Source organism: Acinonyx jubatus, chromosome E1 (assembly GCF_027475565.1).
Source record: "Acinonyx jubatus isolate Ajub_Pintada_27869175 chromosome E1, VMU_Ajub_asm_v1.0, whole genome shotgun sequence".
Classification (NCBI taxonomy): domain Eukaryota; kingdom Metazoa; phylum Chordata; class Mammalia; order Carnivora; family Felidae; genus Acinonyx; species Acinonyx jubatus.
The window spans coordinates 37,338,640-37,350,908 of NC_069397.1; the positions used below are offsets into that span (position 1 = coordinate 37,338,640).

General features: G+C 45.9%; 1 protein-coding gene, 1 long non-coding RNA gene and 3 other non-coding genes across 5 annotated transcripts in view; 3 read left to right on the forward strand and 2 right to left on the reverse strand.

Moving 5' to 3' along the window:
- Window positions 1–2: 2 nt before the first annotated feature.
- LOC113592603 (uncharacterized) lies at window positions 3–9,205 on the forward strand. The gene is made up of 4 exons (XR_008294365.1): window positions 3–159; window positions 6,162–6,290; window positions 7,110–7,205; window positions 7,551–9,205. It is a non-coding gene; the product is annotated as an uncharacterized LOC113592603 (long non-coding RNA).
- TRNAC-GCA (transfer RNA cysteine (anticodon GCA)) lies at window positions 6,596–6,667 on the reverse strand. Its single transcript has one exon. It is a non-coding gene; the product is annotated as a tRNA-Cys (tRNA).
- A 40-nt stretch (window positions 9,206–9,245) lies between the features above and the next one.
- Window positions 9,246–9,317, forward strand: TRNAC-GCA (transfer RNA cysteine (anticodon GCA)). The gene has a single exon. It is a non-coding gene; the product is annotated as a tRNA-Cys (tRNA).
- Window positions 9,318–10,943: 1,626 nt separating this feature from the next.
- Window positions 10,944–11,015, reverse strand: TRNAC-GCA (transfer RNA cysteine (anticodon GCA)). The gene has a single exon. It is a non-coding gene; the product is annotated as a tRNA-Cys (tRNA).
- A 710-nt stretch (window positions 11,016–11,725) lies between these two features.
- Window positions 11,726–12,269, forward strand: part of LASP1 (LIM and SH3 protein 1) — a 39,541-nt gene continuing 38,997 nt past the window's right edge. Inside the window, exon 1 of the mRNA XM_015078537.3 lies at window positions 11,726–11,957. Within this exon, the coding sequence (XP_014934023.2) occupies window positions 11,889–11,957 (69 nt within the window). The 5' untranslated portion in view covers window positions 11,726–11,888. The remainder of the gene's footprint in view (window positions 11,958–12,269) is intronic.

Below are 12,269 nucleotides of genomic sequence, written 5' to 3' on the forward strand. Positions count from 1 at the left end.
CGGCTTCAGGGCGCAGTTTTATTACGTAATAAATGCTGGACGTGGGGTTAAGTTCTCGCGGCGAAGTGGGCGGTGTCGGCGCCGAGGGCTGCTGGAGCGAGTGACGTCCGGAGTCTCCTTTTTAAGAAGTCTAATGTAGTCGGGGGCACAGAAACATTGGTAAATTTACCCAAAAACCTCTTTTGAGCACGTAATATGCGTCAGGAACTTCGCTGGACCTTAGAAGTTCAGAAATGATTGATTAAAAGGTTCTGTGCTGGGTAGGGGCCCCCGAAGAACACAGGGTGTGGGGGACCGAGCGAGAAAGCTCTAAACGGTACCCTTAGGATGTGGTATTGAAAAAAAAAAACTGTGCTGAAAAAGAGATGGCGAGTAAAAATAAACAAATGTGAAAGTTCCCTCCCCCCTCCCCCAAAAGGATGTGGTATTGGGAAGAGCCATTCTAGTGCTGCAGATAGTCCCGTGTGCGGTGTGTGTGTGTGTGTGTGTGTGTGTGTGTGTGTGTGTGTGTGTGTGTGTGTTTGGTTCCATACCCATTTGTATTTTAGAGATCCTGGCATGTCAGTTACCCCTTTTATAGCTTCAACCTCCCCATTCTGGCCTCTTTCCTTCTGTTGATATATTCAAATATTAATTGAGCACCTGCTTTATGCCAGGTACTGTCATGGGCATACATTAGACTACATCAGGGGGAAAAACAGATAAACGATTCTGCTAGGGTGGCAATGACAGTGGGTATTAGTAAACAATAGATACAATAACTGCAGTGTATAGTGTGTTAGATGATGCATACCATGGAAAAATAAAAGAACAAGGTAAGAGGCATCAGGAAGTGGGTGGAGGGGCAAATTGTAATTTGAAACAATGTGGTCAGTGTGGGCTCCATGGGAGAAGCTGATATTAAAGCAAATAAGATTATTTGATACTAGATTTTAGGTGAGGGAGTTCGCAGGGAAGGGCAGTACAGATAGTCATGAGCCAGTGAAGGCTTCCTAAGGCATGAGTGTGCCTGAGATCACTCTAATTGAAGCTAGACTGTGGGAAAGGACACAAAGTTACAAGTAAGGACATGTGCTAGGAAGCTCTTGCAATACTCAGGAAAGAATGATGGTGATTTGGACTAGAGTGGTAGCAGTAGAGGTAATGTAATGTGGTCAGGTTCTGGATGTGTTTTGGAGGTACAGCCATCAAAATGTGGGGCATGAAAGAAAGGAAAGAATCAAAATGTCTCCAAAGCCTTAAACGTCTGAGCAAGCTGAAAATGGCCTTGCCATTAACTGGCTTGGGGAAAACTATGGGGGAACAGATTTGGGAGTTAAGAACCGGACTTCAATTTTGAACATGTTAAGTTAGATGCCTATTAGACAACCAAACAAAATTCAAATAACAAGTTGGACACATTAGCCTGGAGTTCTGGAGAGAAGGATCTATAAATTTGGGAGTTGTTAGCATATAGGTATACAGTTGACCCTTGAACAATTCAGGGATTAGAGGCTCTGACCCCTCCATGCACTCAAAAATTCATGTATAACTTTTGACTCCCCTAAAACTTTACTACTAGCCTACTTGACCAGAAGCCTTACCAATAGCATAAACATATTTTGTATGTTGTATGTACTGGATTCAGAATACTGGATTCTTAGAATATAAGACAGAAAATAAAATGTTATTAAGGAAATAATAAGGAATAGGGGTGCCTGGGTGGCTCAGTCAGTTAAGCAGCCGATTCTTGATTTTGGTTCAGGTCATGATCTCATGGGTTTGTGAGTTCGAGCCCCACCTTGTGCTCTGTGCTGCTGTTGTGAAGCCTGCTTGGGATTCACTCTCTCTCCCACTCTCTCTGCCCCTCCCCCTCAAATAAATAAACTTAAAAAATAATAATTTAAGAAAATCATAGGGAAGAAAAAATACATTTACAGTACTACAATATATATATTTTAAAAAATGCGTATATAAGTGGACCAGTGCAGTTCAAACCCATGTTGTTGAAGGGTCAACCGTGTTTAAAGCCATGACAGTGGATGAGATCATAAAGAAGTAAGGATAAGGGTACCTGGAGCAAACGACTCTTGATCTTGGGGTTGCAGGTTCGAGCCCCATGTTGGATGTAGAGATTAATTCAAAATAAAAAAAATCTAGGGCTGCCTGGGTGGCTCAGTCGGTTAAGCATCTGATTCTTGATTTCAGCTCAGGTCATGATCTCATAGTTCGTGAGTTCAAGCCCTGCATCAGGCTCTGTGCTAATAGTGTGGAGCCTACTTGGGATTTTCTCTATCCCGCTCGCTCTCTCTCTCTCTCTCTCTCTCTCTCTGCCCCTCCCCCACTCACATACACACTCTTGCTCTCAAAATAAATAAATTTAAAAATCTAAAAAAAAAAAAGTAAGGATAAATAAAGACCATGAGCTAAGCTCTGGGGCACTTCAACATTAAGAAGTCTATAAATCTGTACATTTATAAATCTCTCTTATCACTCTTCAAATGCCTTCAGTTGATCCCACCAACTTCTCTAGCTACCAGTTTTTCACTCTCTTTCACTTCTCAACCAAATTCCATGGGTTTCTGAACATATGATTTCCTTAGCAAATGTGTCTCTCTTGATAAATGAAACCACCATCCATCCAGGTGTCCATCTGAGACTCTTAGCCAAGTCCTTTTCAGGTTGCCTTCTAAAGGTCTGTTGTAGGGGTGCTTGGCTGGCTCTGTGTAGAGCATGGGACTCTTGATCTTGGGGTTGTGAGTCCAAGCCCCATGTTGGATGTGGAGATTACTTTAAAAATAAAAAAGAAATCTATAAATAAATAAGCAAACAAATAAATCAATCTTAGGGGCACCTGGGTGGCTCAGTCGGTTAAGCGTCCAAGTCTTGAGCTCAGCTCAGGTCTTCATTTCAGAGTTGTGGGTTTGAGCCCCCCATCGGGCTCCGTGGAGCTTGCTTAGGATTCTCTCTCTGCCCTTCCCAGGTTCATGCTCTTCTTCTCTCTCAAAATAAATAAATTTTTTTTTTTAAAAAGTGTCTGTTGGGGTGCCTGGGTGGCTCAGTCAGTTAAGCCTCTGACTTTGGCTCAGGTCATGATCTCGAGGTTCGTGGGTTCGAGTCCTGCTTCAGGCTCTGTGCTGACAGCTCAGAGCCTGGAGCCTACTTCGGATTCTGTGTCTCCCTGCTCCTCCACCACTCGCGTTCTGTCTGTCTCTCTCAAAAATAAATAAACATTTAAAAAACAGTGTCGGTCACGTCTATCCACTTCTTTCCATCTCCTCTAGTCCTGCTACGGTCCATCTCTTACTTAAACTACTTTTGAAGCCTCCTAGCATACCTCCTGACCTCTATTTCTCCCTCTTCCACCCACTCTCTCATGGCCAAGAATCATTTTTCACAAATACAAATATTACAATGTCACTCTCCTGAAAATCCTCCAGTGGTTTCTAGTGCTCTTAGATCAAAGTTAAAATCCATATGGTGGTCTACTAGGCCTTGACCTGGCCTCGTCCTACCTTGTCAACCTTATCTTGCACCATGCTTGCTCTTGTTCCAAAGAGTTGACATTTTAGTCCCAGATACTGTCCATGCTCCTGAATACCCATAAGTCTCACACATGCTCGGAACACTCTACCCTGCCTACCCTCATCATGTACATCATGTCTACTGAAGTTCAGATTTCAGTTTAAATGTCTCTTAGGGAAATCTGCCCTGACCCCCATCCTAGGTCAGGTCCCCCTGTTGTAACCTATTTTGACATGCTGCATTTTTCTTTCATACGATTTTATTTTTATTATTTAATTTTTTTAATGTTTATTTTTGAGACAGAGCGCGAGTCGGGGAGGGGCAGAGAGCGAGGGAGACACAGAATCTGAAACAGGCTCCAGGCTCTGAGCTGTCAGCACAGAGCCTGATGCAGGCCTCAAACCCACGAACCGTGAGATCGTGACCTGAGGCCGAAGTCGGATGCTTAACCGACTGAGCCACCCACGCGCCCCTATTTTTATTTTTTTAATGTTTATTTTTAAGAGAGAGAGAGAAAAAAAAGAGAGACTGTGTGAATGGGGGAGGGCAGAGAGAGAGAGAGAGAGAGAGAGAGAGAGAGGGAGGCACACAATCCGAAGCAGGCTCCAGGCTCTGAGCTGTCAGCACAGAGCTGGATGTGGGGCTCAAACTCACAAACCGTGAGATCACAATCTGAGCCGAAGTCAGATGCTTAACCGACTGAGCCACCCAGGCATCCCCCTCTTTTTTTTAATTTTTAAAATGTCTTTTCTACTATTTATTACAATTCATAAATATACATTTGAAGATTTTTTGTTGAATGACCCCTCCCCCCAACTAGTCTATAACTAGTCTATAAGTTGCATAAAGCCTGGGTTCATGTTCTTTTTTTGTTCAACAGTATATCCCGAGCACTTAGGATAGGGCCTCACTCAGTAAATACACATTGATTGGTTGCTGAACAAATGAAGAAGTTGATCTCAATCATCTCCATATGTCAGCATCCTTGCATAAAGGTGCTTTCATTCACTTACGGCAAAATTAGAAATATTTGGAATATATAGTGTTTCTTATAAAGTTACATTTACTCAATTTAAAGGACTGCCTATTATTCTGGAATTATCTTCTTTTCATCTTTTTTGGTGTTAAAAATATTTCTTACAGCCCTATATCAGCTTTCCACCCTCCCAATGCCACTGTTTTGTGTGTGTGTGTAATTTCAATGGTCCATGAAAACCAAAGGCCTGGGAATGATCAATCTCTACTTCCTTATTTCTTGCATGCACACATTCCTTGAACTCCTGTAATCTAGCTTATGTCCTCACTACATGACTAAAATTATACTAGAAATTATATATGTTGAAAAATTATACTAGAAATGTCACCATGACCTACTTGTTTTCAAAATCCAAGGACACTCCTCAGTCTTTATCCTACTTGACCTCCACAGCATTTCACATTGTGACCATTCCCACCTTCTTAACACTCTTCACCCATGGTTTCCATGATGCTACTAACAATAGAAGTTACTATTTATGGAATGTTACTGACTACTAGTCATTGAGTTAAGCATGTTACTAGAATGTGACTTCTTGGATCCTCCCAATAACCCTCGTATTATTCTCACTTTACAGATGAGAAAACTGAGAAATAAAAAGTTTAAGCCATGTGTCCGAGACCACATAGCTTGTGAAAAGCAGAGCTGAAATACCACCCCAAACCTGGCTGATTCCAAAGCACAGGCTCAAAGTCACTATGCTGTCTCCTCCTGTACTTCCCTGGGTGATCACGCCCATCCTGAGAGCTTCAATTGTCATCTATATGCTGATCACTTCCCCCATCTATATCTCCAGCCCAGACATTTCTGCTTAGCTCCAGCCAATATATGGAACTGGTGATTGGGATACTTTTACCCCACAGGCTCTTCAAACCTGCCAGGTCCAAAACAGAAACCATCATTTCCCCAGGAAATCTTCTCTTCTGCCTGTATTAGTTTTCTTTCCTTTTTATTTTTTTAAGTAAAGTCTACACTCAACATGGGGCTCAAACTCACAACCCCAAGATCAAGAGTCACATGCTCTACCAACGAAGCCAGCCGGGCTCCCCTGTGTTAGCCTTCTAAATAGGTGCTACCACCAGTGTCTGACCATAAGATTCCATTGCTTAAAACCCTATGCTGTCCCACTAGTGCTTATACAATAAAGTCCAAGCTCCTTAAGCACAGTATTGGAGTCTTTTCCTGGGCTCATTTCCTATCACCTTGCCTCTTAGACTTCACTCTCCAGCAACACCATATGGCTTAGGATTTCGGGATTCTTGCCTTATCCTCATATTCTTCAAATTTGTGCTCAAATGTCATCTCTTCCCTGTGCCGTCTCACAACCCCAGCACGCTCGCCCCTGAGCCACCTCTTTACTCAGAGCAGTGGTTCTCAAATTTTCATCTGAAGACCCCTTAACATTCTTAAGTTATTGAGGGCCCTGAAGAGTTTTTGTTTATATAGGCTGTATCTATTGATATTTACCAGACATTTAAACTGTGAAATGTTTAAGTATTTGTTAATGCACTTATGATAATAATAAGTCCATTGCCTTTTAAAAATACTTAACATCTTAAAATGAAAAATAGCTACTTTTTTCCAAACAGTAAGAGTGACTTTGCTTTACCTTCTTCTGGAGATCCCTTTAATGTCTGGCTTAATGAAAGGCAGCTTGGATTTTTATGTTCCCGCACTTATTCTGTTATGATATCACATCATGTAACTTCTGGAAAACTCTACTGTAACCTCATGAAAGAACAAGAAACAGGTAAATAACGTATTATACGATTACCTTTTCTCTTGCTAGAAAGGGCCTCAGAGACTCCCCCCACTCCCCAAAAAAGTCCCCAGGCCACCATTTGCTATCCACTGATCCTGGAACGGTTGCAGACAGTACCGGCTTGTATGATAATTCCTTTGTCTGCATGTTGACGCAGGTATTATAGAACCTAAAATCCACTGTAGTTTATATTTGCTGTATTCCCAGGACATTCTGCAGAATGGACAAGATACCTGTGTGGTTGTCCTTTTCCTACTATTTTGATGGTAGTAAGGCTTAAAAGTAAACATGGCAGGGGGCACCCGGATTTGAACCGGGGACCTCTTGATCTGCAGTCAAATGCTCTACCCCTGAGCTATACCCCCCTCTGCCGAAGGGGAAGGGATTATACCTTAATTGTAGTGTTCGCTGACCAGACTTCTCTGGTGATTAATAGTGGTTTAGTACCTATGATTGACTAAACCGATGATTTCAAGTTTCCCAGGGTGATACAAAGAACCAAGGGAAGATTCTTCCTAGCAGTGCCATCCTCCCTGCGTGCAACCTGAGCTGCACTGAATCCCCCAGTGCAGTGCTGTGTGCAGGAGAGGAAGTGCTTCCTTTGCCCTTTTTGACCCTCTCTGCTCCTGTACCAGATGAGCTTCTATTGTCTCAGTTCTCAGCATCTTCAGTCATTTCCTCTCCCCCTGCTTCTTCAAACATCAACAGGTTTCCCCTACGCTGGAAAGCTCTTCCTTTAGCTGTGATTGCCCGTCCATTTCTTCTTTCTCACTACCAGAGAGTCAGGGACTTCATTTCTTTATCCAGCACCTGTGTCTGCAGTATCGCTACTCTGCATCTGCTTTCTCGACTGCCAGTAATCTTTTCCCCTTGTAGTACAGATCTTGTTTCTCCAACTAGACTGTAAGTTCCTCGAGGGCAGGGATCACTTTACATTCGTCCTTGTATTCCCCCACAGTAGTTGGCACAGCGCCTGGTTCACTATAAGTCTAGTTTGTAGTTGGCAGCCAAACCACAATCCTAATTAAACTCAACTCTCACATTGATTACACCAAACTAGCACCCAAGCAGCTGAATTTTGTTGGAGGAGAGCTCACAAGTCCCGTGTCATCTCATCAATCTCAAAATACCCTCTCTGGTATTCCTACACTACTGGCTGACTAGGTTCACTTTCTCACCAAAATGACTATTTCACACACTTTCTCCTGTCTCAGACCTTCCATATTGTCTCTCTCCTCACCCTCTTAGCTGAAGAGCTGGCCTCTTCCTTCTTCGAGAAAATCAGAATCAGGAGTAGTGCTGTGCTGGTAAATGGCTGACAACTGGCCTCAAAGGACCCGATTTATAGCATTTGCTAATTCCCATGGCGCAAATACTCCCACCTGCCAATTTCAAGCTACCAACATGAAGTAAGGATGGAAGCAGAGATCAGAGGGTGAGAGGTTCTATCTTGGCTTTGAAGATGGAGGGAGGGGCCATGAGCCAAGAAAGCAACCTTCGGTGGCCTCTGGAAGCAACCGAAGCCAAGGAAACGGATTCTCTCCTAAAGCCTCCCAAAAGAATACAGGCATGTCAACCTGAGGTTAGCCCTGTGAATTTGATTTTGGAATTCTGACCTCCCGAAGTATAAGATAGTAGATTTGTGTTGTTTTAAGGAAATAAGTTTGTGGTGATTTGTTTATAGCAGCAATAGGAAACAAATACACTGTTGTAATCTAAGATACTACCACCATCTCTCACCTGCACTACTGAAATAGAATCCTAACCTGTCTCTCTGTGTCCATCTTTTTCCTTTCCTTTATTGTGGTAAGAACACTTAACATGAGATCTACCCTCTTCACAGATTTTTAAGTGTGCAAGACAATATTGTTAACTATAGGCACAATGTTGTATAGCAGGTCTCTAGAACTTACCCATTTTGTGTAATTGAAACTTTACACCCATTGGTTAGCAACTCCCCGTGTCTCTTTCCTCGTCCCTGGCAACCACCATCCCACTCTCTGCTTCCATGAGTTTGACTGTTTTAGGTACCTCAAATAACTCAGTGTTTGTCCTTCTATGATAGGCTTATTTCACTTAGCATGATATCCCATGTTGTAAAATACTGCAAAATTTTCTTCTTTTTTAAAGGCTGAATAATATTCCATTGTACGTATTCTCTATGCAGTTCTTGAGTCCCTAAACATCTTCCCCACAGCAGTGTGGGTGATGATTTCAAATCCCCGCTCAAAACTGGCCAAAGGCTGGCTTTTCATCCATTTGGGATAAAATCCAGACTCCTTACCTTAGACTATAAGGCCCTCTATTGCCCTGGCTAACTGTCCAGCTATGTTGAATTGCTCTCGCCTTGTCCACCTCTCCAACCTCTCTGGTCCTGGCGCCTTTGCGGTAATCATTCCCACTGCCTAGAATGCCCGCCAACTGTCAGGTGCCCAACTGTCTCTTTCACCTCTTCCAGATCTTAACTTTCTCGTGTCCAGTTTGCCTTCATTAAATTATAAACTCGGCGTGAGAACAGACAGCGTGTTCTGCACCTAAAGTGGGGTAGTTGGCTCCACTAAAAGAGGGAGCGACCACTAGAGAGTGTAGCCAGCGAAGGTTTCTCAGTGGTGTCTTGGTAGCTGATGTTTGTATTCTTTTTAGAGAGACCAGGGAAAAGGATTCCCTATCTGGTTTTGCAAAAGGTTGTTTTCTGACTTCTTTGGGTAAAGAGATGGGTGGGATTGTGGATACAGAATTGAGCCTATTTTGAAAAGGCAGAATGGTACCGGAGTTCACGTCTTTTCAAAATGCTGTGTTTTCTATTGGTGTTTTAGTTTTGTTCCTCCTTGTTAGAAATTTCAGTATTATCTAGTAAGAAGAAACCAACTTTGAACAAATAATATTCAGGATGAAAATTTTAGGATTGCAGTAAAAAGAATTTACCAAGCTCTTACCAGCAGAGGGGGTATAGCTCAGTGGTAGAGCATTTGACTGCAGATCAAGAGGTCCCCGGTTCAAATCCGGGTGCCCCCTTGACTACCTTTAAGTTTTTCACAGTCAGGTATAACCCAGACATCTAAGGGTTCTCTGAATCTGAAACTCTGGAATCCTTGTCGCTTCTACTTGGCTGATTTCCCCCAGCAAGTACTTGTCCCTTGTACCTGAGAAACAAAGAGCAACACCCCGAAAGTTGAATAGGGATTACTTTGCCAAGCCTTACTACATACCCCAAACTCGTGGAATCCCTGTGGGTAGAAAGAAGACGCAGAACTATTTTCCTGAGATTGTTCTGTTCAAGATCTATTGGTTTAATGTTATAGTTTCTTTTTGGGTACAATGGAGTGCCTGGCCAGGGCAATATTATTTTGCTTAGTTCATACTCTGAATTGAGAGGACTAGGGGAAGAGAGTCCAAGTTTGGAAGGTTTATCTATGTGGTCACGAAGTTTAAGACCCAGGGCATAGAGAAGATAGGTCAAAAGTAGACGGCGTTCTCTTTCTTTACATTAGCTCAAAGGCAGAGCTTTGGTGTGATCAATGTACAGGTGGTAAGTTTGAGGCCCGGTGTCCAGGAAAGGGGTGAAAAGCTGGGTATTTCTTGGGACTGGGCTTTGCACCAGGACAACAGTCTCCATGTCCAGGCTCTTGACGCTTCTCAGTTATGGGAGCCATTGGGAAAAATGCACTCCAGCATTCCCCCGGGGCTCCAAAGGATGACACAACCAGATTCCGGGTTTAAAATATCACAGCTGCCCCCTGACCCAGGCAGCATGCCTCTCCCTTTCTCCTTTATTTTTCCTTTTTTTGGGCAAAATCTAGTCAAGGGGGACGCCGTTGCTGCTTTAATTCTTATTATTTCCCTGTGGCCCAACAGTGATCTGACAACAGATATCTGTCCCGCCTTCAGGTTGTGAAACTCGATGGCCTCCTATTACTAGTTCAGTGGTTCTCAAAATGTAGTCCCCCCCCCCACCACCAGCAGCATCATCACCCAGGAACTGGTTACAAATGCAAATTCTTGAGGTCCCACCCCAGGCCTACAGAATCAGAAACTGGAGGTGTCTTAACAAGCTCTTCTGGTAATTCTGATGGACACTCAAGTCTGAGAGTCACTGCAATAGTATATCAGTTTGCATCCGGTTGTAACTTTATTTTTGTAAATTAAAATGAGCCTATGGGTGTGCCTTCGCCATTTTGACATATTTGAAGCGCTTTGGGGAAGGGCAAACACAACAGGTCTATGACACCGTTAATAAAGAAAGTTGGAGAAAGGCTTAATTTGTGGGTTTCCCTCTCTTGACCAACTCCCCCATCGGAAACGGAAAGCCAAAATAGGGGAGTAATCTTGTCCCCTGACCCTGGCGCCTCCAACTGCCTGACACATGTGAGGCGGCTGGCTGGCGGCTGCCCCAGAAATCCCGACACTTTGGGCGCAGATCATGGGGACGCGCAGCTTTTGTACTTGATTTGTGCGAACATCCACTCCTCCTCCTGCTGGGTACAAAGCAAAAGCGAAAGCTTTCTGCTAACGGTTGGAAAATGAGGAAGGCATTTTACAAAACTCGACTTTCTGTTTTCTTTTAATCTAGGATCCAATGTTAAGAGAGTAGATCCAGTAGTTTGTTAACTACTTTACCACAGAGTGAAGGAAAAGCCACGAAGGGGGCACCCGGATTTGAACCAGGGACCTCTTGATCTGCAGTCAAATGCTCTACCACTGAGCTATACCCCCGCGCCGCTGCTGCGCTTGGAGATGGCTCTTTTGGATGCTAAGACACTGCTACACTGAGGGTAGGGAGAAAGAGTAAGGGGAAAGGAATGAAGGAAGAAAGGGGGCCAAGGGGAAAGCAGAGGTGTCCGGACCCGGAGAACCCCGGGAAAGCTGCAGGGCAGAGCGCGGGAAGGGTAGAACTAGCTCGGGCTGCGAGGCGCAGTGTCCCGGCGGTAGGGACGGGTTCCACCCTACAAATGTGGAAAAGGATGTGGGGGGAAGGGAGGCTGAGGGGCGGGGCAGGGGCTTCCCGTTCCGTCCGCAGGTTCACGCCAGGTACCTACGGGCACAAAGGAAAGTCCCCGAATCTGGTGAATCCAGTCGGGCGTTCCGGAGCGTTCCAGCCCCACCCTAGACGGGTGCGAGGGATTTGCACGCCTCTCTCTGCCCGGGCTCCCCAGATGTGCAGCCAGACCGGCTCCGCGCGGTCTCCAGTGCCAAAGGGCCCCTGGCCTCGGGGCGCACCTCTCCCGGGCACCTTTTGCTGGAGAGCGCCCGGGCACGCGGGACCCTCCCGACGCCCCTAGACGCGCGCCCCCGGCCCCGCAGCCCTCCCCGGAATTCGCCCCCGCGCAGCCCCACGTCGCCCGGGGAGCGCGCCGCCCGCGCGCGCCCCTGTCCGCGCCCGCGGCGCGTCCCCGCCCCGGTGCAGCCCCTCCTCCCCGCTGTGTTTATTAGGGGAAGGAGGGCGGAGGCGGAGGCCAGTTCCCTAGCTCCAGCCGCCGTCGTCGCTGCCTGTGTAGTTGCAGCCGCGGCCGCCTCCCGCCAGCTCGCTCCGGGGAAAAGAGAACGCGCGCGAGCTCGGGCGTCCCCGCCCCAGCCCTTCCCGGAGCCATGAATCCCAACTGCGCCCGGTGCGGCAAGATTGTGTACCCCACGGAGAAGGTGAACTGTCTGGATAAGGTGAGCCCCGAGATCGGGAGACGCGTCGTTGCGATCCCCGAGCAATGCTCCAGATTAGGGGAGGAGAGAAGGGCCGGGTCTCTGCCGCCTCATCCCAGCGATCCCGGGAGGAGGGAAGGAGGGCGGTGTCACAGGGTATGGGGACAGACCCCAGTCTGGAAACCGGGAGATCTGCTGCAAGGCGAGGAGTCCGCGCGTGGCGGAGGGCCACTACCGGAGAAGAGTGGGCTCTGTGCCCTGGGGCTGGGAGGACGGAAGAGGAGTAGGGAGGCCAGGCCCCGGGGTGGGGGAAGGTTAGGGGTGCAGTCCCGC